We start from the raw sequence: 23,711 nt of genomic DNA, 5'->3' as shown, positions 1-23,711 counted from the left end.
TAATGAAGATAGTATTTCTCACTTAAGCTCTCATGACTTTGATTTGGACTTCCCCAAAAGGGCTCATACTAATGAGTATAGTATTTCTCACTTATACACCTTTTGTTCGACACTTTAGTCACTTTTGACTACACCTTCGAGGCTCACAATTCTTTGTTCGATACTTGAGGATTCTATTGACATGATTAAGTTTAGGGCATGACTCTGATACCATGTTAGGAATCACTCTCCACAATGGTATGATATCGTCCACTTTGAGCATAAGCTCCCGTGGCTTTGCTTTGGGCTTTCCCAAAAGGCCTCGTACCAATGAAGATAGTATTTCTCACTTATAAACTCATGATCTTCCACTAAATTAACCAATGTAGGACTCACTCCCAATAATCCTCAACAAAGTTCTCGATGGATCATCTTTGACCTTGGGGTCTCCTATTCTTGTTTTGAGTTGCTTTCAGCTTTATGAGAACCAATGAAAAGGAAACAAATGGGTGGCTGTGTTTTACTATTTAGTCAAAAAAAGGAGTGAAAGTGCACAAAGTCTAAATTTTTAATTTTAATGTTCTAGGAAAGTTCAAAAGTGCCCAAGTTTTGACATAGAATTGTGCATATTCTCTTGGAGAATGGGCATATTTTGATTTCTTCTTTTAACGATGCATTCACGTAGAGATGTCCCGGTGCCTATTCCTGTCTTTTATTTCATTCTCCATTCCTATTTCTGCCTCTTATTATATAGTTGTTTATGTCGTAGAGATTAAAATATAACTAAATTGAGCTTTCAAAAGAATCATAGTAAAAAAAGAGACTATTTGGACAACAATGGAAGAAGTCAGAAGATAGAGAAGGAAATCAAGCCACATGATTCGCCTAACGCTCCTAAGTAAAGAGTGCAAACCGTATGTTAAATGAAAACATGTATTTGAGCAAATGCTGAAATACCCTATGGTTTGTTTGCTAACGTAGCAAACGACGTGTCATTGTTATTCCGTAAGTAATCTCCTAACTTGGTTAAATATGCATGAACACACGACCAAAAACATATAACGTGTGTTATAAGACCCAAATCTAAACAATATAATCATGTCATTTCTATCTATAGCCAAGTGAACGATTAGCCCATGATCTAAGGTGTATTAATTATCCAGTGTTGCATAAACGAAAATCCTAGAATATCTTACCTCAACTGATGAAGATTGACACTCAGTTAATGGAACCAAGTCTCACCCATTATAACGCTTCATGAAAATAATAGACACTCACTAGTGAAACGCCGGCGACCGCCCGACAATGGTTAGGTAAAAGGACACTTACCAGCCCACATTCGAGCTCGACTTTGTTACCAAATAGAGCTGAGTTATTTTAGAAATTTGGATCAATGGAGTGTGGTCAAGGATCGTCTCGAGATGATTTTGAGAGATTAGTGCTCAACGTGAGATTAAATATTACTTTGAAAGCTTCCAATTGTCTGAGATTAGCTGAATCAACCGGAAAAAAGGCCTCGTACTAATGGAAATAGCGTCTCTTACTCATATACACACGATCTTTCCCTTAATTAGTCAATGTGGAACTTCAACAATTCTCAACAGTTACATCCACGGATTTATAGATCTTTGGTCCATTACATTATTTTGAACACTTTACAGAAATATAATACTGACGGTAATTCCTTTCGAGATGGAAGTCAGAATCGAAGAATCAAAGAAGCGGCACCTATTTGGAATGATATTTCAAGAACAAAAGCAAATTCTAAACGCTCGAAAAATTCACTTCAAACACAATGATATTGACATCGTTCAACCAAATTTATACCTCTACAATGTTCGTGAAGATCTGTAACGAAGAATTCGTTACCGATTGTGAATTTTTATCTTTAAACACTTCATATATACAAATCAATTGAGAATTTTGAAAGAATTTGTGAGAAAATGGAGGATTTGTCAGCTGCTTCTATGTTGCTCTTTGTTCTTCAGCCTCTGACACTTCACCTTCCTCCTTTGGCTTCTTATATTCGCTTCCCATCTTCAAGTTTATGAGAAAAATAACACCAAAAATAAGCAAATTCGAGAAATAATCCATTTTCGTTCATCTCCGTTCATATAATTTTTCGTTAGTTTTGTTCATTTCGATTTTCGTGTTCATACTTAAAAAAAGTTTATTTTGTTTTTCTCTATTAAAAAAACGAGAAATAAAAAACAATAACTGAAAACGCTATCAAACGAGCTCTTAAACGAACAATTGAAGAACGAAAATAACGAACCTGAGTGACTAAAGAGTACAAAGGCAATGTGCTATAACTGCAAAGAACTTGGACAATTCCACTGAGAGGAAGAATTTGAGCAAACGTTAATCGGCATACTTACGAAAATAATAATAATAACAATTTTCTTATTATTTGACGAAATTTATTTTAAACAGCTAAACACGAACATAGTTAATAAAAATTACTTTTGGTAAAAAGAAAAGGTAAAAAACAATGAAGGTTAATAGTATTACCCGAGGACAAGTCTGGTGATGATAAAAGCCGGTCTCTCCATAATGCAAGACTTAAACCCATAAGTTGTCTGCCAATATTTTCAACCAAATGTCAAATTTTAGTAACTTTTTTATCTAAAGAAACGTCATACGGTGGCTGTTAAAAAGAAATAATCTTACCCAAATCCAAAAGAAGAAGGCAATCTCGAAAGAGTTTTGAAAGAGAATGAAGTGAATCAAGATGAGAACAAGAGAAGGACGAGCAAACCAAAAATGATCATCCGAGGGATTCACTTCATGGTGGCTACCCTGTTTCTTGATCTCGTTCTGTCGTCTTTGAAATCTATGGATGTCATGTTTTTGTTGTGCTTCTCTGTCATCGATTCTCCTCGAGTTTAGTTCTTGAGCCATTCGGGTAATTATGTATTCCAACTTTGCCCCTACTAGAAGTAGCATCTGAATCATATCAAGGTCATTACGTTAACATTGACGGCAACATCCACTCCCTCTCTCATTTTTCATCTAAACTAAGAATTTTCGCCCGGTTCGAAGAACTTACAATGAGGGGTAGAAAAGCCAACCAAAAGTAAGTGTGCCATCCTACAATTGAAAGTAAAAAAAAAAACAAAAACAGTAAAATAATTTGCAGATAAGTGATTGGTGAATAATTGAAAGGGTAAATAATGATATTTACCTTCAAGATTAAGCAGCAAGAAGAGCACTACAAAGGCCCAAAGATACCAACTACAAAATATTTAATTTATATTTCAATAANTCGAGAAATAATCCATTTTCGTTCATCTCCGTTCATATAATTTTTCGTTAGTTTTGTTCATTTCGATTTTCGTGTTCATACTTAAAAAAAGTTTATTTTGTTTTTCTCTATTAAAAAAACGAGAAATAAAAAACAATAACTGAAAACGCTATCAAACGAGCTCTTAAACGAACAATTGAAGAACGAAAATAACGAACCTGAGTGACTAAAGAGTACAAAGGCAATGTGCTATAACTGCAAAGAACTTGGACAATTCCACTGAGAGGAAGAATTTGAGCAAACGTTAATCGGCATACTTACGAAAATAATAATAATAACAATTTTCTTATTATTTGACGAAATTTATTTTAAACAGCTAAACACGAACATAGTTAATAAAAATTACTTTTGGTAAAAAGAAAAGGTAAAAAACAATGAAGGTTAATAGTATTACCCGAGGACAAGTCTGGTGATGATAAAAGCCGGTCTCTCCATAATGCAAGACTTAAACCCATAAGTTGTCTGCCAATATTTTCAACCAAATGTCAAATTTTAGTAACTTTTTTATCTAAAGAAACGTCATACGGTGGCTGTTAAAAAGAAATAATCTTACCCAAATCCAAAAGAAGAAGGCAATCTCGAAAGAGTTTTGAAAGAGAATGAAGTGAATCAAGATGAGAACAAGAGAAGGACGAGCAAACCAAAAATGATCATCCGAGGGATTCACTTCATGGTGGCTACCCTGTTTCTTGATCTCGTTCTGTCGTCTTTGAAATCTATGGATGTCATGTTTTTGTTGTGCTTCTCTGTCATCGATTCTCCTCGAGTTTAGTTCTTGAGCCATTCGGGTAATTATGTATTCCAACTTTGCCCCTACTAGAAGTAGCATCTGAATCATATCAAGGTCATTACGTTAACATTGACGGCAACATCCACTCCCTCTCTCATTTTTCATCTAAACTAAGAATTTTCGCCCGGTTCGAAGAACTTACAATGAGGGGTAGAAAAGCCAACCAAAAGTAAGTGTGCCATCCTACAATTGAAAGTAAAAAAAAAAACAAAAACAGTAAAATAATTTGCAGATAAGTGATTGGTGAATAATTGAAAGGGTAAATAATGATATTTACCTTCAAGATTAAGCAGCAAGAAGAGCACTACAAAGGCCCAAAGATACCAACTACAAAATATTTAATTTATATTTCAATAATTTAGGGAAAAAACTCAATTTTTTAAATTACAAAAATAATAATAATAATAATAATAATTTTTATTTTGTCTCACAATTTTAATATTTTACACTTTTAGATAAATAATTTAAGATAATTACGAGGTAAATTCTTTTAATTAATTTTAATAGTAATGAAAAAATTTGCGAAAACAAATTTAATTCTTTTAAATTAAACATCAATACTGAGATTAGAACGTGGGTATTTAGTAAAAAATCAAGGGTAAAAATGTAAATTTTGAAATTGAACGATTAAATGAGAATGAAACTCTAAATTTAAGGGGTAAAAATGTAATATTTTAAAATTTATGGACTATATGAAAATTAAACTAAAAATTCAAGAATAAAAACCGACCGTAACATTTTGAAACATAGATACCTAAGAACAAAAGGGTATTTTTACCGAATTTAAATATTTTTTTTTTAATAAACGTGAAAATTATATATGCTAAATCAAAAGGGTCTCACCTTATGCCTACAACTTTCTTGAAATCATGTTGATACGTCTTTGTAATATGGTCGTAGAAATTAAAGTTTGGTTCCCCGGGACAATGTTTCTGTACCATAAAACACGTTCAAATCACACAAACTATTAGATATAAAATTAAATCTCGAAAATTCAAAAAATTCTATTTAGTCTAAGAGATGATTTTTTTACGGACCTAAAGACACAAATTTGAAAGATTAGGACTAAATTCGAAAAGTCTCAAGGGTAAAAATGTAATATTTTTAAATCCTAGGGACCTAATGGAAACTAAACACGTAACACAGGGACCAAAATGATATTTTCTCCCTTAAATTAAAATTACTAAGAACGAGCGCAAAAAAAAAAAGAAAACCCTAAAATTTTCAAGTTATATCGATTAAATTAAACCCTAAACGTAAGATCTCACGTCGGTTAGAGAGGTAACCGAAACATTCTTTATAAGGGTGTGAAAACCTCCGATAATAGACACGTTTTAAAACCGTGAGACTGACAACGATACATAACGAACCAAAGCTAATAATATCTGCTAACGATACATAAATTAAATTATTTCCGTAAATAAATATGGAAATTATATATAACCTTAATAAAGCCTCGTCGAAGAAAAATGTAATCCGACTTTGTGATCGATCCATGAAACTGCTTCACAAATGCCACCTAAAATATAATTTTTTTTATAAATATTTAGGCTTACGTCATAATTATTTTATATTTAAAAAATAAATTACTTTTGATATTTTTAATTTATTTTATTTAATTTTTCTCTATTAAATTTAAAAACATTTAAACATACATGTAATTAAGAAAATATTAAAGAAACCATGTGAAAAAAATAATATAAAATCAAATATTTCTTTAAAAATTAAATCTTTGTTAGAAATTTAAAAAATAAAAATAAAAATAATTTCGAAATTAAAAATAATAAAATAATTAATTACCATCCAAGCTATGACCGCAGCATTTAGCCAATATCCCTCGGCACGTTCTTTAAACTCGTTATCTTTACCAGCAACGATGAAATTAAAAAGTTTAGCTGATTTTTAGTACAAATAATTGTAGAAATTATAATCGTAAATTACTTTTAAAAAAAAAAAAAAAGGGTTTAGCTATCTCTATTCTTGAACGACGTAAGTAAATAGGGTTTTGATTTAATGAATTGACTCTCCTTCACCTCGTAAACTTGGGTTTCACCATTCTTTCACGAGGTTTTCCCTATCTCTATTGTTGAACGAGGTAATGAATAGAGTTTTGATTTGATGAATCGACTCTCATTCACCTCATAAACCCGGGTTTCACTATTCTTTTATCAGAGTTTCACTATCTCTATTCTTGAACGAGGCAAGTAAATAGGGTTTTGATTTAATGAATTGACTCTCATTGACCTCGAAAACTTGAGTTTCACTATTCTTTCACGAGGGTTTCACTATCTCTATTCTTGAACGAGGAAAGTAAATAGGGTTTTGTTTAATGAATTGACTCTCCTCTACCTCGTAAACTTGGATTTCACTATTATTTCACGAGGGTTTCCCTGTCTCTATTCTTGAACGAGGTAATAAATAGAGTTTTGATTTAATGAATCGACTCTCCTTCACCTCATAAACCCGGGTTTTACTATTCCTTCATCAGGGTTTCACTATCTCTATCCTCGAACGAGGCAAGTAAATAGGGGTTTGATTTCATGATTTGACTCTCCTTCACCTCGTAAACCTGAGTTGCACTATCTCTATTCTTGAATGAGGTAAATAAATAGGGTTTTGATTCAATGAATTGACTCTCCTTCACCTCGTAAACCCGAGTTTCACTATTCTTTCACCAGGGTTTCATTATCTCTATTCTTGAACGAGGCAAGTAAATAGAATTTTGATTTAATGAATTGACTCTCCTTTACCTCGTAAACTTGAGTTTCACTATTCTTTCACGAGGGTTTCACTATCTCAATTCTTAAATGAGGTAAATAAATAGAGTTTTGATTTAATGAATCGACTCTCCTTCTCCTCGTAAACCCGGGTTTCACTATTCTTTCACCAGGGTTTCACTATCTTTATTCTTGAACGACGTAAGTAAATAGGGTTTTGATTTAATGAATTAACTCTCTTTCACCTCGTAAACTCGAGGTTTACTATTCTTTCACGAGAGTTTCACTATCTCTATTCTTGAACGAGACAAGTAAATAAGGTTTTGATTTAATGAATTAACTCTCGTTCACCTTGTAAACTCGAGTTTCACTATTCTTTCACGAGAGTTTCACTATCTCTATTCTTGAACGAGGTAAAGAATAGGGTTTTGATTCAATGAATTGACTCTCCTTCACCTCATAAACTCGGGTTTCACTATTATTTCACGAGGGTTTTATTATCTCTATCTTGAGCGAGGTGCACACCAAGCCACCATAGCTCCAAAGTGTACGTACGTATGTATGTATGTATATACGTGTTTGACTAAACGGTCAAAATTCGTATTAAGATTAAAATAGAATAAATATAGAAACTAATATGATATTTTTAACTAGAATAATTTACCATTTTGAGAATGTACAAGTCCTCGATGAATAGAATCTTCCCATCTTTTCCATTGTTGTATCTAAACGAATTGAGAAAAGAAATTTTTATTCGTTTCTCAATATATTTTCAAAATATCCATTTCGATTACGAGTACGTTAACGGTGACGTTCAATAAATTTTCGTTTGATCTCGAGTGAGAGAGATTACCTTTGCAGCAGCTAGAAGCATGGTTATAGCACAAAAGACGACATGAACAACAGCCAACACAAATATGAATATATGGAGTTGATGCAAAGCTTCCAAAGACAATAGAGGAACCTTTCCCTGTTCATAAACATTTTCATATAGAAGAATCGAAATCGTATTAAGAACAGAAACGAAGAACGAGAATGCTATCAAATGGAAGAATCAAAATAATATTAAGAATAGAAATAAAGAACGAGAATGATATCAAATGGAAGAATTTAAATAATATTACAAACAAAAACGAAGAACGAGAATGCTATCAAATGGAAGAATCAAATAATACTAAAAAGTTAACGAGAAACGAGAATTCTATCAAACAAAAGAATCGAAATAGTATTAAGAACAGAAACGAAGAACAATATTAAATGGTAAAATCGAAATAATATTAAAAACAGAAACGAGGAACGAGAATGCTATCAAATACAAGAATCGAAATGACATTTAAGAACATAAGCAAAGAACGAGAATAGTATCATATGGAATAATCGAAATAATGCTAAAAACTGAAACGAGAAACAAGAGTCTTATCAAACAAAAGAATCGAAATAATATTAAGAACAAAAAAGAACAACGATAATGCTATCAAATGGAAGAATCGAAATAATACTAAAAACCGAAATGAGAAACGAGAATCATATCAAACAGAAGAATCGATATAGTATTAAAAACAGAAACGAAGAACGCAAATGCTATCAAACAGAAGAATCAAAAACAATATTAAAAACAAAAACCAAGAACGAGAATGCTATCAGATGGAAGAATCGAAATAATATTAAGAATAGATATGAGAAACGAGAAGAATGCTACAAACCGAGCCCTTACTTTTCGTAAGCAATGTTGAAAATTAGTATTGGTCGATAGGAGATGACGGTGAGTATTATAACCGTCGAGGGACGTAGGAGATGAGAAATGATGAACAACAGATACAGTTCTCTTGCATGGAAGCATATGGTATGCAAAATCTCTAGGCATACAGAACTGTCCAATTGCCCCTTGAAACACATTCAATAATAGGGAGATGAACCCTAAAATCATCAACTCTGTCCNAAAAAAAAAACCTCAAAATTAATGATAAAGTTATAAGCTTTATTATTTGAATTTAAAAAACGTCGTTTTTTTCGAGCTTTGTAGAAGTAAAGCTAATTTGGGTCGAGTAAGTGCTCGGAATGCTAGGACCGTCTCACGTTGGTTAGACTATATAAGAAGATATTAAGTATGTTAATAAGAGCGATTGATATCAGACGTTCTTCGATTCAAAATTAAAAAATTATTTTTAACATTTTTTTTTTAATTTAAAAGAAAAATTCAAAAAAAAAAAATAAATAAATTTGAGGAAGAACCTTCCTTTAATTTCAGCACGGCGTGATTCAGTTGATCCTGCTTTTTATGTTTCAACCACTGACCAATCAAAGAAAAAAAAATTAATTAATTAATATTTAAAAAATAAATATGATAAAAAAAATATTTAAATATTATTTTTATTATACATTAATAATCTAATTTATCAATTTTAATATCTCTATATTTATATTTTTTAAAAAAATTTATTATGAACATTCATAAACGAGTCCTATTTTTAAAACCCATAATAATAATAATAATAATAATAATAATAATAATAATAATAATAATAATAATAATAATAACCATTTAAAATTTCCCGGTGAATATTATTATTATTATTTAACGAAAGATGATAAAAATTAACTTCAAAAGACTCGTGAATATGTTGAAATTATATAGATTTATTATACTCAGTAGCTATAGTATACACATGTGTGCGAAAGTAATACATTAACGATTTTAAATGAAATTTTAATAACGGGTCTAAATGATTTAATTGTGAAAGTTTAAGGTTGATAGTGTTGACGGGCCACACGAGGTCTAAATTGATTCAATTGTGAAAATTTAGGGTTGACAGTGTTAACAGGCCACACGTGGTCTAAACTGATTCAATTGTGAAAGTTTAGGGTTGACAATATTGACGGGCCACACGAGGTCTAAACTGATACAATTGTAAAGGTTTAGGGTTGACAGTTTTGACGGGCCACACATAGTCTAAACTGATTCAATTGTGAAAGTTTAGGGTTGACAGTATTGACGGGCCACATGGGGTCTAAACTGATACAATTATAAAGGTTTAGGGTTGACAGTGTTGACGGGCCACACATGGTCTAAACTGATTCAATTGTGAAAGTTTAGGGTTGACGGTGTTGATGGGTCACATGGGGTCTAAACGGTTTTTGTTTTTAGCTCTAAATTTCGACTTTTTTTTTTCTAAATGACTAGTGAGAATGACATATTCGACAACAAAATGAAAATATATGTCTGAAGACATATTCACAGGACGTGTTTACTTACGTAGAATTTAGTATTATTTGATTGAAAATTAACATGAAAATGCTCGTTTTAGAAGCTATTGAAAGTATATGAACTAAAATGAAACGAAACCCGAACCTGTCCAAGATGATGAAGGCCACGTTCAAGAGAGAAGGAAATGATAACGATAATGGAGGAAACAACGGCGACGATCCATGTTGGAGTGAACTCAAACTTGGCATTTGGAGGTTCATGCACGATCCCCGTTGCATGATTCATCGTTCAAGAATACTTCTTGTTCTTCGTTCTTGTTCTTATCGTTTGTTAGATGAATATGGATTCTTAAGGTTGCTATATTTGTGTACCAATTCCATTAGGGGAGAAGCAAGGAATAAGTTGGTAGCAGCAGCATAGGGAAAAGAATAAAGCATACGTTTGTATTCTACTCTTTATTTTATNTTTTTTTTTTTTTTTTTTTTTTTTTTTTGAGGGGAACACGGGTGACGTCTAAGCTGTAAAATCGATTGAAATTAACTTTTGAAGTTTAGAAGTAGGATTGAAACCTGCTAGCTATAACGTTTGAAGATATTTTGTGAATAAACTACGAGAATTAAGAGTATTCATATGACTGGCCAATCTGGGTTACCTAAACCACACAACAAACNTTTTTTTTTTTTTTTTTTTTTTTTTTTTTTTTTTTTTTTTTTTTTTTGGTTTGTACTTTGTTGAATTTTTGGAAAATTGAAAATTTTGAGTAGGTTGATAGGTTGACATTTTTTTAACGGGTCAACCCGACCAAAAATAAATATAAGTTATTAATATTTGAGTTTTATGAAATTTAAGTTATTAATATAACATATATTATGAATAAATATAATTTTTTAAAATAATGAAAAATTATAATTCAGGTGGCTCCCGTTAGTTTGTTCAAAAGGGTTTCTTAATCTAAATCTAACTCGGTTGTGTACATCATCGATGATAAATATGATAGTTTGTTCAAAAGGGTTTCTTAATCTAAATCTAACTCGGTTGTGTACATCTCGATCGATGATAAATATGATTATTGGGTAAAATTTAACCCGACCGGTAGTGATTTCCCAAGGTTAAGAGGTCTTTGGCTCAAACGAAGAAGTTTAGTTTGCCATTACTTCAATACCAAAAAGTTACTTTAAAAAAAATAATAATAATTAATTAATTAATCTCTTTTTTATAATAATATATACTTTGAGTAAAAGTTGGAGAGTGGCGTGGAGAATATTCCCTTTAAATAAAAATGTTTCTTTAAAATAATATTCCGCACTTTTAAAAGTGTTTTAAATTTTAAATTTAGTTATACAAAGAAAAATATTTTATTTTTAACTTAATTATATTAAATTTTGAAATATTTTAAGATAAAACGGTTCCAATTCAATGTATGCCTTCGATTAAAAAAGTATATAGAGTAACGTCCTTGCACCTCTGGTCATTCTCGGTCTTTCTATTAGAATGAGAATGAGGGGGATACTGAGGATGTCTAGTCAACGAACGAGGGGAGGATGAGTCTTAGGGTGGATAAATCCATTAACACCGACTCCCCTTTATGTCTTTGTTATTCCCAAACCTTGCTACCAGAGTGTCTATAATACTTTCAGAGGGTAGATGACTAACCTCAATACTGGCTCTTTGAATCACAAAAGTATTAAATACGGGCCCTTTGAATCACAAAAATACTACATACCGGCCTTTTGAATCACAAAAGTACTACATACCAGCCCTTTATATCATAAAAGTACTAAATAGATTATAAGGATTATGAAGAGTTAGAACTTGAAAAGAGGAGACGATATTTATTAGAAGTGAGCTTGAATTTTATAAATGGTATCAGAACCCGACATCAATTGGAGGAAGAAACGAAGCAATTGTTACAAGCATGTGCAAACCTCTTACTAGTAGAGGTGTTTTACAATTAGGAGGGCGACAATACGTAATAAGCCAAAGTGAATAATATCTACTAACATACATCAATTAGAGAGAGGACCCCACAGATTAGAAAGAGGAACAAAACGTACTCTCTACTACCTAATAGACGCATTTTTTTAAAATCGTGAAACTAACGATAATGCGTAACATGCCAAAAACAACCAACAATAATACGTTAGCTTCTAAGAAAACACCTAGGTTGAAGACACTCTTTAAAAGTTTTGACTACGGAGTTTAAATGGCTACCATAATCATCTACTTCTATAGCATTTTTGTGCGAATTCTAACAGCCCTTGTTTATTGTATAGCTAATAGCGAATACTATAAAAGAGTATGAAGATAAAGCATCTATCCATTACCTTGAAAATATGTTGGTATTGATAAATCTATTTTTAACCTATAATGGTTTTTCATAACACCATCTTCAATACAAAATAGCCTTTTTGTATACTGTCTTTAAGAGATGATGCTTTTCCTGGGCAATATTGAACATAGAATAGTTACTTTTCATCCAAAAACTAATTGGCTCCACCCATGCCGAGCGAAAATCAAAATGGAAAAGTCCCCAGAATGGTTTTTGAAGGCTACAGTGGGCACGAACACGAAATAGAATCAAAAGATGGATGGGAAAATCACAAGCACCCACATGAACAAGATTCTCAAAAGGAAAGGAGAAAAGAATCAATCAAGTGGTAGAAGAACTTGCAAGAAAGAGAAACAAGCAGGAAAGGTATCTAGCTCCAATCATAAAGAAAGTAACAGCATAAACATTGGGACTTGACACCGAACTCTATGTTCTGAAAGACTCCTCATTTTGATCAAAAGTTGGAACTAACCATTTCATGAACAGGAAACGGATATCTAAATACATCTCTAGTTAGGAGTTGCGTTTCAAAAATGCTCTGACAGTGGAAATTGAAACTGAAATGAGAAGAGAAGTGGAACATACCTAACAAATAAGAGTATAGAGAAAGGAAACCAATCTGCCCCAGATTTTGCACAAGAGAAGAAAAAAAAGTCTTTGCAAATGGGCTAGTTTCCCAGTTAAGCAACTTGGTATTAAATCAAAACTGTAGGCATAACGAGCTAATATGGTCAAAAGAAACAAAGTTCCATTCAAATTTCAAAAAGTAATAAGCCACAGCAAATAGGAAATCGCTGATTTCACAAAGTTCAAACAGAGACAATGGTAAAAATGTTGACACTAATTCCATATAAATTTAAAAACGGAAAATTAACTAGCTTAACTTAGGCAGCTTCGGATAGAAAAGCTCTTCCGGGCTGACGGTTAGCGAGGGGTCCATGGCATCCAAGAAGCTGCACAGTCCAATTTCCACATCATGAGTTAACAAATAACAAGTAAGAACTATGCAAATCCAAACAAACTACAGAAATATATAAACATATCGATCCTGAGGTTGTGGCTTATAAGTGATAAACAACCAAGACATATTAGAACACACTTGAAAATATGATCCTACATGCTAAGAAGGAAGCCCCATTCAAAGAATTCTAAGGTAATCACCATGCTGTTTGCCTTAAAGTCGTGCCCTATGCTTCTTTAGTTTCAACTAGACATTGTATCAAATGCTTTGTAATTTTTTTAGTTTAATGCACTGCAATTCCTTTTAAGTGGAAGAGACAGTAGCCTCCACTATCCACGATTAGATTCATTCCCCTATTGTGCTTATAAACAAAAAAGATCAAGGCACTCCCAACAATTAGAACAGCGATGAAAAAGTATACGGTTATCCGCAATATCAGATACCTTTGCATTAACACCATCTGGCATGATCTTGTTCTCTGACTTGAACTTAAGATAATCAGCTCGGCTGAATTTAGTGAATCCCCTGAGAAAGAAAATGTTGAACAATCATCATTAAATCAAATTAGGCCCTAAAAAAAGGTTTCCTCAGATCCCAGTCAAAGAACTAAGAATATGAAAAGTGCACACACTACACACGAAACTTAATACACATCCTAGTCAAGGGGCATACCACTTCCTGCTAACAATGATCTTCTGACGACCAGGGAACTTGAACTTAGCACGGCGGAGGGCCTCCTGAGCATGTTGGCTGTTGTTGTCCTTGCATCGAACCGAAAGAAGAACCTGACCGATGGCAACTCTTGCACAAGTTCCTTGTGGCTTACCAAAAGCACCTCTCATGCCAGTTTGGAGCCTATCAGCCCCAGCACACGAAAGCATCTTGTTAATTCGAAGAACATGGAAGGGGTGCACTCTGACCCTCAAATGGAACGCATCCTTCCCAGCAAATTTCGACATGTACTTATTACATGCAATACGAGCTGCTTCCAAAGCCTCACTGGACACATTTTCTTTCTCCCAACTCACAAGGTGCACACAGAATGGGAATTCATCAACACCCTTCTTCTTCATTCCAACATCATATATCCTGATCTTGGGATCGGGGACACCGCGACAAAATCGCGATTTGGGATAGGGTTTGTTCTTAATTTGGCGGTAACATCTAGCAGGTCCTACAAAATCAAAATCAAAATCAAAATCAAAATCAAATACAAAAACAAAAACAATGAAAAGCAATCACACAAGATACTATGAAGACATTATACGAAGAAGAAAGAAAAATACTTCTCCCCATGGCGCTGGTTCCCCCGTCCCTCTGCTGCTGCAACTGAACTTCGATCTGGTAGGTTGTAAATTAGGGTTTTAGATACTTATAAGGAACCCGAACTTTGTAAAGGCCCAGGCCCACTATTACGGGCCGGGAAAAAGCCCAACTACAAATCAATTTTAATTATTAATGTGAAAATATATTTAAAAATAAAATGAATAGTCTCCGTCATTATTGTAAGTCTTTCTTAGTCATTCTATCCTCAAGATAGCTCTGATTCAGATGTGTCTCGGGTTCATTCATGTACCCCTCTTTTATTTTGGTGTCACATTCCCATCAGCTCCCACCTTGGTTCGTCCCTAACTTTCATTTCCTTTAAGCTTTTCTTAGTTATCTTATCCTAAGTTCGCTCTCATTTGAATGTGGTATCGGTTCATTCATGTACCCCTCCTTTACTCGGGTATCACATGTCCACTAGCTTCCGTCTTCGTTTGTCCCTGAACGTTATTTTATTGGGAGAGGTACCGCTCTTGTAACGACCCTAGATTTCTATTAACCTGAAGTCGCTATCGTCGTCATAACCTAGACTCTTTATGTGGAATAAACATTTAAAACTTCATCTTAAAACACGGTCATGGACTTACGTGTTAAAGCATCTTTAAAATAATATAAAGAAATAATAAATAAAAACAACTAAAACATTAAAGGTAAAAACACCCTATACTATTGTAAGTGTAAGAAAATGAAATACTATTATCCAATGCACGTGTCATGGTCTTTACTTACGATGTTGTTGTCAGTCGTATAGGGGTACCTTACTTTTACCTGAAATAAAAGTACCACACGGCTTGAGTATTTTAAAAAATACTGAGCAAGTGACTTCACTATTGAGGTCAAGAAATGCAAACACATACAACACATCATCTAGAGACCAATCGTTAAAATCATCGTAGGGGTGGCCTCCAGTCCGGACAAAATTGGATGTGTAATACTTTTCTACACACGACCCACATGTACGAGCATGGATCCCCAGGTGGTTCGCACCCCCTAGACCCATCATAGTCGAGCTAGTCTAGATAGTGTCATGTGAAGCATGATCATCATCATATTGTACACGTCCGTACGCATTATCATAAATGCAGAAGTAACCCGATGTATATGTACACACAAAATGCATGAGGTTCATGTAGTTTTCACCTTTAAATGATTTGTATGACACAACTAACCGTAAAAAATAATTCTTTTTGGTGAAACAAAATATCTCTCATTTTCCCTTCGAATTTTTTTTTGAGGGGTTTCTAAATGAATATTATTATGTTGCCTCGAACGGTGCGCTAATTCTCTGACTCCGGTACCAACGGATATCATTCCTCCGGTACCAACCAATCGAAACGACTTTGGAGGGCGGCTTTTGCTAAAACTCGAGCAGTTTCTTGAAAACTTGCTTCCGATATGAAACTTTGAGTATTTAGAGATGCTTTTGTTATTCCCAATAATACGGCTCGGTAACAGATCGCTTATTCCAAAGCACGCCTGAATCATAGCTTATGGGTTGTGCATCGTAAATCTTCTATCTCAAGTATCTCATAGCATGTCATAACATGTAACGACCCTAATTTCCAAAGGGAACTAGAGACGCTACCATGTACAAGATATAATCCTTTTATACGAAAAATTCATTTAAAATAATTTCATAAAACACTGTCGTGCACTTATATATTTAAAATAGAGTCTTAAAGTACAATAAAGGAAATATTTAAAGTAAATTAAAATAAAATATTGAAAGAAGAATGACCTACACTAACCTAAAGTCTACGAAAAATAAATGTAACCTATGCAAATTTCATGGTCTTTAATGTGATGTCGCTGTTAACCGTGCAAGGTATCTTGCCTTTACTTGAAATATAAAGTTAGCACGTGACTTGAGTATTTTTAAAGCTTTTATTTGGCATAAAAGAAGATCTTTAAAACTAAAGTACGAAAAACTATGTCGAAACTAACTCGAACCTGACTAGCCTAGCCGGTATAGCAATCATCGTCGATCATCTAGGATGATCTTGTATTACTTAAAAATAAAATATTTTAGAAAGTGTTGAGTATTATACAAATACCTAATAAGTGATCCCGCTGTTTGAGTAAAAAATACATGCACATGCAACTTTCATGACATTGTATTTATTTTTTCTCGAGACAAAATAAATAAATAAATAAATAAACTCATATAAATCAAAATTAGTATTATTTAATATACTATTATAGAAATTATATAATCAAATAAAATTAAAATAAATAATTTTTTTTTACATTGAACATTAATTATAATTATAATTAATAATTAATCGNAAAAAAAAAAAAAAAAAAAAAAAAAAAAAAAAAAAAAAAAAAAAAAAAAAAAAACTCTCACCATTCCCTAACGATGGGTTAATAATGTGCACTGCTAAAAAGGGCCTATTTTTTCAACACACCAAGAATATGGGGTACGAAAATAGTCAATCCATCATTGACCACAGATCACCAACCTTCTCAAAACAAGTATTATTTCGATATTTCTCCTTCTGTTTTCTCCTTACCCATTCAGATAAGCTGGGTCCTCGCTGGTAACAGAGACAGCAAACCAATGAAGCTCTAAGCATTTACAGTTCATTGGTTCATTTTTCTTTCAAAAGTTTCACGTTCTTCCTCGCATAGCTTCCACAAGTTTCATCAAGAGAACCTGTTAATGGTGGGTTTGTAAGAGAGGTGATTAGCAAAAGAGAAGAAGACATGGATGAGCAGGCTTCGATAGCGAATAGCACAGATGATACAATCGTTTGCTATGCGCCTAGCATGATCACAACAAATGGGGTGTGGCAAGGCGATAACCCTCTTGATTATTCTCTCCCTCTCTTCATCTTACAGTTAACAATGGTGGTTGTGATGACTCGCACTTTGGTTTTTCTCTTAAAACCCTTACGTCAACCTCGAGTCATCTCTGAAATTTTGGTGAGTTTAAGATCTCTTATCTAAAGTACTTGTCATTTTATTTTCACGGCTTGCGCTAACTGTTAGGAATCACGGATCTCCACAACGGTATGATATTGTCTACTTTGAGCATAAACTCTCGTGGCTTTGCTTTGGATTTCCCCTAAAGGCTTCATACCATTGTAGATGTATTTCTTACTTATAAACCCATGATCATCCTCTTAATTAGCTAATATGGGACTCTCCACCAACAATCCTCTCCTCGAACAAAGTATACCATAAAACCTCCCTTGAATGCCTATGGAGTCATCGAGCAGCCTCCCTTTAATTGAGGCTCGATTCCTTCCTTTCGAGCCCTCGAACAAAGTACACCCTTTATTCGACACTTGAGTCACTTTTTGACTACACGTTCAAGGCTCACAACTTCTTTGTTCGACATTTGAGGAATTTATTGACATGGCTAAGTTAAGGGCATGCCTCCGATATATGTTAAGAATCACGGATCTTCACAATAGTATGATATTGTCCGCTTTGAGCATAAGCTCTCGTGGCTTTGCTTTGGGCTTCCCTAAACAACTCATTACCAATGTAGATGTATTTCGTACTTATAAACCCATGATCATTCTAGGATTCCCCCACTAACAATCCTCAACAGCTTTAAACTTTGTTTGTGTGTGTAACAGGGCGGAGTGATTTTGGGGCCTTCGGTTCTAGGGAGGAGTACAGATTTTGCCAACACCGTATTTCCTTTAAGAAGTGTAATGGTGCTTGAAACAATGGCCAACGTGGGGCTTCTCTACTTTTTGTTCTTGGTTGGTGTGGAGATGGATCTGTCAGTGATTCGTAGAACTGGGTCGAAGGCAATGGCAATAGCTGTAGCAGGAATGATTCTTCCATTCAGCATAGGAGCTGCCTTTTCATTCCAGTTGCACAAAACAGATGAGGAATTGAACATCACTTACATTATGTTTCTTGGTATTGCACTCTCCGTGACAGCTTTCCCAGTGCTAGCTAGAATTCTTGCAGAGCTTAAACTGATAAACTCAGAGATTGGAAGGATGGCTATGGCCTCTGCCCTTTTCAATGACATGTGTGCTTGGGTTCTCTTAGCTATAGCCATAGCCTTATCCGAGAATGATACCTCATCTATGGCTTCCTTATGGGTTATATTGTCAAGTACAGGCTTTGTTTTGTTTTGTATCTTCATCGTTCGACCCTTGATCTCGTGGATGATTCGAAAAACTCCAGAAGGGGAAAGTATCAGTGAGTTCTATATATGTTTGATCCTCACAGGGGTTATGATCTCAGGGTTTGTTACAGATGCCCTTGGAACACACTCGGTTTTTGGGGCTTTTGTGTTCGGGTTGGTTATCCCAAATGGATCACTTGGGGTTGCTTTAATTGAGAAACTTGAGGATTTTGTTTCAGGGCTTCTTCTCCCTCTCTTCTTTGCAATAAGTGGGCTTAAGACTAATGTGAATCGCATAGAAGGATCAACCTCTTGGGTAGCTATTCTATCAATCACGCTCCTTGCTTTTGCTGGAAAAATCATTGGAACTCTCCTTGCTTCCATTTGTTATCAGATGTCCTATCGAGAAGGTGTCACCTTAGGCTTGCTTATGAACACCAAAGGCCTTATTGAAATGATCATCCTCAACGTCGGAAAGGACCAAAAGGTAAACACTCTCAACACATACTTATTAGGAATCACGATCCTCCATAATGGTATGATAGTTTGTTAGGAATCATGACCCTCCACAATGGTATAATATTTTGTAAGGAATCACAATCGTCCGCAATGGTGTGATATTTTGTTAGGAATCATGACCCTCCATAATGGTATGGTATTATGTTAGGAATCACGATCCTCCATAATGGTATGATATTTTGTTAGGAATCACGACCCTCCATAATGGTATGATATTTTGTTAGGAATCACGACCCTCCACAATGGTATAATATTTTGTTAGGAATCACGACCTTCCGCAATGGTGTGATATTTTGTTAGGAATCATGACCCTCCATAATGATATGGTATTATGTTAGGAATCACAACCCTCCACAATGGTATGATACTTTGTTAGGAATCACGACCCTCCACAATGGTATAATACTTTGTTAGGAATTACGACCCTCCACAATGGTATGATATTTTGTTAGGAATCACGACACTCAACAATGGAATGATATTGTCCACTTTGAGCAAAAGCTCTCGTGGCTTTGCTTTTGGCTTCCTCAAAAGGCTTCATACCAATGGAGATGTATTCTTTTCTTATAAACCCATGATCAACCCCTTAATTAGCGGATGTGGGACTTCTCTTCCAACAATCCTCAACAATACTGTCACTCCCAACACGAGCAACGTACAGTGAGCTGAAATTTCCTATAAATCTAATAAGTTGGGTCGAGTTTTCTCTTGCTATCCACCACGCACGCACCCATTATCCTAGATATTAAACACATGAGCAACAATAATGAATGCATACTAACCTGGAATGCTCTGCAGATAGAAGAAGTTGGGTTGTTTTTCTTTTTCTTTGTCATAAACTTTGCCTCTTTTCATGCCATTCTCACCAAAGTATCAATGTAAACATAATATGCAGGTGTTGGATGATAAAACGTTCACAGTTATGGTGATTGTAGCCCTCTTTATGACTGGGATAATAACGCCTGTAGTTACCATAATCTATAGGCCAACAAGAAGGTTTCTACCGTATAAGAAACGAACAATCCAAGCATCGAAACCAGATTCAGAGTTCAGAGTATTAGTTTGCATCCACACACCTCGAAATGTGCCAACGATCATTAACCTTCTTGATGCCTCAAACCCAACCAAAAGATCCCCAATTTGCATTTACGTTCTACACTTGGTCGAACTCACAGGCCGAGCCTCTGCCATGCTCATTGTCCACAACACCAGAAAATCAGGTCGCCCTGCCCTAAATCGAACCCAAGCTCAATCAGATCACATCATCAATGCATTCGAGAACTACGAGCAACACGTCGAATGCATCTCAGTTCAGCCGCTCACAGCCATTTCCCCCTACTCCACAATGCACGAAGACATCTGCAATTTAGCCGAGGATAAACGTGTGGCCTTCATAATCATCCCATTCCACAAGCAACAAACAGTGGATGGAGGAATGGAAGCCACAAATCCAGCGTTTAGATTGGTAAACCAAAATGTGTTAGCCAATGCCCCTTGTTCCGTCGGAATCCTAGTGGATCGAGGCTTAAACGGCTCGAATCGAGTCGCATCGAACAAGGAATGTCACTATAACATAACCATGTTGTTCTTCGGTGGACAAGACGATAGAGAAGCCCTATCATACGCATGGAGAATGTCAGAACATCCGCGAGTAAGCTTAACCGTAATGCGATTCATCGCTGGAGAAGAAGCATCAGAACCAAACCAAGAAGATAACACACCAATAGCTTCAACTACAGAAACAGACGCCGACAGAGAGAGGAAACTGGACGAAGAACTCATAAAGGAATTCAGAACAAAAAGCTCAAATAACGATTCAATATCTTACAACGAGAAAGTCTCGAACAACGGCGAGGAGACAGTAGCAGGCATACGAACAATGGATGATACTCACGACCTGTACATCGTGGGGAGAGGAGAATCTCACATATCGCCTCTCACCGCGGGACTCACAGACTGGAGCGAATGTCCAGAGCTTGGAGCAATCGGCGATTTGTTAGCTTCGTCGGATTTTGCAGCGACGACTTCAGTTTTGGTAGTGCAACAGTTCGGAGCAGCAATGGTGGGGGATCATGGAGACGAAGAAGATCCAAACGAGCCCTTCCAAAGCTTGAGATCCACGAATTTGCGGCCACATCCTCCATCAGAACCTCAAAATATGTACAGTACATGATCATTGCATTACAGAATCAGATTCTTTTCCCCCTCCAATTCTTTTCCCCCTCCAATTCTTTTGAAACAACTCATTCAAAAACTACTAGTCATCTATTTTTAGAACTTTAAATTTTGTAAATATTAAATTTTTTTCTTATGAATTTAATTTTTTTCTTTTTTATTAATACTCACTAGTTTAGTAATTATTTTTAAATTATTTTTTGTATTGCAGTGACGAATAAATGAAAATTAATTTAATTAGTGAATTCCTTATCAATTTTTAAATTAAAAAAAAAAAAAACAGCTTGTTTATATATATATATATATAATAGATAATAAGCTTAATTTTTTAGAATAAAAAATGAAATAGTAATTAGGTTTTTCTAAAATTAAATGGAATTTATTTATTTTGTTTTTTTTTTTTTTTGGGTTTTTTCAAAATATAAACTAGGTTTTTATAATTAAATTTTTTTAATTAATTTTAAAATTCTAAAATTAAATTATGAGAATAATATTAAACTAGATTTTAAAGACTAAATGAAANGTCTTCAATGGGGTCTGCTCTGTTTTTTTTGGGAGAGTATGCCAATATGATCTTAATGAGGTGCGGGGCTTTGCATCTGAGATTCGTTGGGCTTCCCTCTTCTGGGGCCTGCGTCCCGGCGTTTTTGTGCAATAAACCCCTCCGGCCGAAGACTAGTGGTAGGTGGTCCTGCGGAGCTTTCGAAGAAGGGTAGCCTAGCGTGTAAGCACAACAATGAACTANTCTGAGATTCGTTGGGCTTCCCTCTTCTGGGGCCTGCGTCCCGGCGTTTTTGTGCAATAAACCCCTCCGGCCGAAGACTAGTGGTAGGTGGTCCCGCGGAGCTTTCGGAGAAGGGTAGCCTAGTGTGTAAGCACAGCAATGAACCGCGGCGAACCCTCAGACGACCTATCTAAGATTAGGGGGGAGATCCTCAGTAGTGGTGACCCTTTCACTCTTCCACGGACTGATACATGTACCGAATGCTCATACGGGAAAGTTGACTCCTGGGTCTGGAACCTGGGGGGTTGCTCCGAGAAATCTCCTTTCTTTCTCGTCCACTCAGGGGGGTGCGGACACACTTGCGCGGATTACAGGTGACGGTTACAAGAATGGCGGGGAAGTGAACAGTACCCGACAACATTCAGGGATGGATGTAGACCCATCGGGCAGGGATAATCATTCTGATCCTGGGAGAGGTTTCAAAACTTAATAATTAAAATTAAAATTAAATTTTTTTTTAACTCTATGAACCTAATTAAAATTAAACACGAAAGTCATAATTAACATCTCGAAATTTATGGCAAAAAAAAAATGTTCACTCCCGGTAAAAGATTCTATTAGAATTTTATCTATAATTCATTTCACTATTTATTTTGATACTAAAAATGTATATTTAATTCGCGGAGACCTACTTCGAATTGGACAAAGAATATTGGTTTAAACTTAGTTAAATGGCTTGCACGTTTATGTAATTATAATTATATCTAGCACAAAACTAATTTATTATATATATTATATAAATATTAAAATTATTTTAAATGAATGTTTGGTAAATATACAAATACATGTTTAAATAGAAAAATAAATTAAATTATCGCAGCTTTTTAATTGATTAATTAAAAAAAAAAGTTTTATTTACCATTAAAAGACATNTTTTTTTTTTTTTTTTTTTTTTTTCACTAAATCCAAAAGTTCGGGTTGTTGAATTGGTAACCCAACCCAATCCAAAAATTTTCACAACCCAACCAGCCTAACCCAATATTTTCGGGCTGCGTTGTTGAATGGTTAAAAAAATTATTTTTTTTTAATTTCTTTATCTACCATTTATAGGGTCTTAAACTATTATAAAAATAAAAGAAATATATAAATTGGGATAAAATAATGTTGCAATGAATAGATAATAAATATATTAGAATTTACTTCTCTCAAATTTTATAACAAAATCTTTAAATTAATTGAAATTAATTATTTATCGTCCAATTTTGTGTCACTATTTTAGTGTTAAAAATTTCTAAAATAATTAAGAATTCTCTCGTTCGTACTACATATTGATCTAGGAGCTATGGTAAACATTAAAACGGTCAAATATTTTGAACAAGTTTTTATAAAACTCGGTATTTAAAAGACATTTGCTTGTGAGAGGTTTCAACACCTTCAAAATCTCATACTCGGGCCCTTTGTTAATTTATTGACAGATAAACTTGACCTTCCTTTGCACATTAAATTTCTATAGTTTACAGTGTACAAAATCTTGGTGGTCGGTAATCTGTCCACTGTTTTGAGTTCTGCTTAAACCTCTAAGTCTGTCT

The 23,711-nt window shown here is 34.5% G+C and overlaps 3 protein-coding genes, 1 long non-coding RNA gene and 1 pseudogene across 4 annotated transcripts; 1 reads left to right on the top strand and 4 right to left on the bottom strand.

Moving 5' to 3' along the window:
- Window positions 1-1,741: 1,741 nt before the first annotated feature.
- On the bottom strand, window positions 1,742-10,331 carry LOC111777123 (MLO-like protein 13). The gene is made up of 14 exons (XM_023656580.1): window positions 10,140-10,331; window positions 9,023-9,080; window positions 8,505-8,722; window positions 7,644-7,760; window positions 7,455-7,515; window positions 5,874-5,935; window positions 5,518-5,592; window positions 4,917-5,005; window positions 4,351-4,400; window positions 4,216-4,256; window positions 3,837-4,112; window positions 3,678-3,745; window positions 3,442-3,502; window positions 1,742-2,016 (listed from the first exon to the last, which is right to left on the bottom strand). The coding sequence occupies exons 1-14, from the start codon at window positions 10,278-10,280 to the stop codon at window positions 1,945-1,947; spliced, it is 1,389 nt and encodes a 462-aa protein (XP_023512348.1). The 5' UTR covers window positions 10,281-10,331; the 3' UTR covers window positions 1,742-1,944.
- Window positions 10,332-13,052: 2,721 nt separating this feature from the next.
- LOC111777157 (60S ribosomal protein L10) lies at window positions 13,053-14,637 on the bottom strand. Its single transcript, XM_023656622.1, has 4 exons — window positions 14,572-14,637; window positions 13,958-14,459; window positions 13,729-13,810; window positions 13,053-13,277 (listed from the first exon to the last, which is right to left on the bottom strand). Exons 1-4 carry the CDS (start codon window positions 14,579-14,581, stop codon window positions 13,209-13,211), a joined length of 663 nt encoding a protein of 220 aa, XP_023512390.1. The 5' UTR covers window positions 14,582-14,637; the 3' UTR covers window positions 13,053-13,208.
- Window positions 14,638-17,092: 2,455 nt separating this feature from the next.
- Window positions 17,093-20,129, bottom strand: LOC111777174. The gene is made up of 2 exons (XR_002812352.1): window positions 20,006-20,129; window positions 17,093-17,267 (listed from the first exon to the last, which is right to left on the bottom strand). It is a non-coding gene; the product is annotated as an uncharacterized LOC111777174 (long non-coding RNA).
- On the top strand, window positions 17,265-21,417 carry LOC111777170 (cation/H(+) antiporter 15). The gene is made up of 3 exons (XM_023656636.1): window positions 17,265-17,536; window positions 18,199-19,191; window positions 20,119-21,417. The coding sequence occupies exons 1-3, from the start codon at window positions 17,318-17,320 to the stop codon at window positions 21,394-21,396; spliced, it is 2,490 nt and encodes an 829-aa protein (XP_023512404.1). The 5' UTR covers window positions 17,265-17,317; the 3' UTR covers window positions 21,397-21,417.
- A 479-nt stretch (window positions 21,418-21,896) lies between these two features.
- Window positions 21,897-22,580, bottom strand: LOC111777735 (annotated as a pseudogene).
- Window positions 22,581-23,711: the final 1,131 nt, after the last annotated feature.

Source organism: Cucurbita pepo, chromosome LG16 (assembly GCF_002806865.2).
Source record: "Cucurbita pepo subsp. pepo cultivar mu-cu-16 chromosome LG16, ASM280686v2, whole genome shotgun sequence".
In the NCBI taxonomy this organism is placed as follows: domain Eukaryota; kingdom Viridiplantae; phylum Streptophyta; class Magnoliopsida; order Cucurbitales; family Cucurbitaceae; genus Cucurbita; species Cucurbita pepo.
This window is presented reverse-complemented; position numbering and strand designations above follow the sequence as displayed.

What these genes read in the sequence shown, in the direction of transcription:
- LOC111777123 (XM_023656580.1), bottom strand. Translation starts at nt 10,280, where the DNA reads ATGAATCATGCAACGGGGATCGTGCATGAACCTCCAAATGCCAAGTTT. An exon ending in TTCAACATTGCTTACGAAAA is followed by an intron (nt 7,761 to 8,504) that starts GTAAGGGCTCGG and finishes GTTTATGAACAG; the next exon opens with GGAAAGGTTCCTCTATTGTC. An exon ending in ATCACCAGACTTGTCCTCGG is followed by an intron (nt 3,503 to 3,677) that starts GTAATACTATTA and finishes TCTTCCTCTCAG; the next exon opens with TGGAATTGTCCAAGTTCTTT.
- LOC111777157 (XM_023656622.1), bottom strand. An exon ending in ATCATTGTTAGCAGGAAGTG is followed by an intron (nt 13,811 to 13,957) that starts GTATGCCCCTTG and finishes TTTCTTTCTCAG; the next exon opens with GGGATTCACTAAATTCAGCC. An exon ending in CAGATGGTGTTAATGCAAAG is followed by an intron (nt 13,278 to 13,728) that starts GTATCTGATATT and finishes TGGACTGTGCAG; the next exon opens with CTTCTTGGATGCCATGGACC.
- LOC111777170 (XM_023656636.1), top strand. Translation starts at nt 17,318, where the DNA reads ATGGATGAGCAGGCTTCGATAGCGAATAGCACAGATGATACAATCGTT. An exon ending in GAGTCATCTCTGAAATTTTG is followed by an intron (nt 17,537 to 18,198) that starts GTGAGTTTAAGA and finishes TGTGTGTAACAG; the next exon opens with GGCGGAGTGATTTTGGGGCC. An exon ending in ACGTCGGAAAGGACCAAAAG is followed by an intron (nt 19,192 to 20,118) that starts GTAAACACTCTC and finishes CATAATATGCAG; the next exon opens with GTGTTGGATGATAAAACGTT.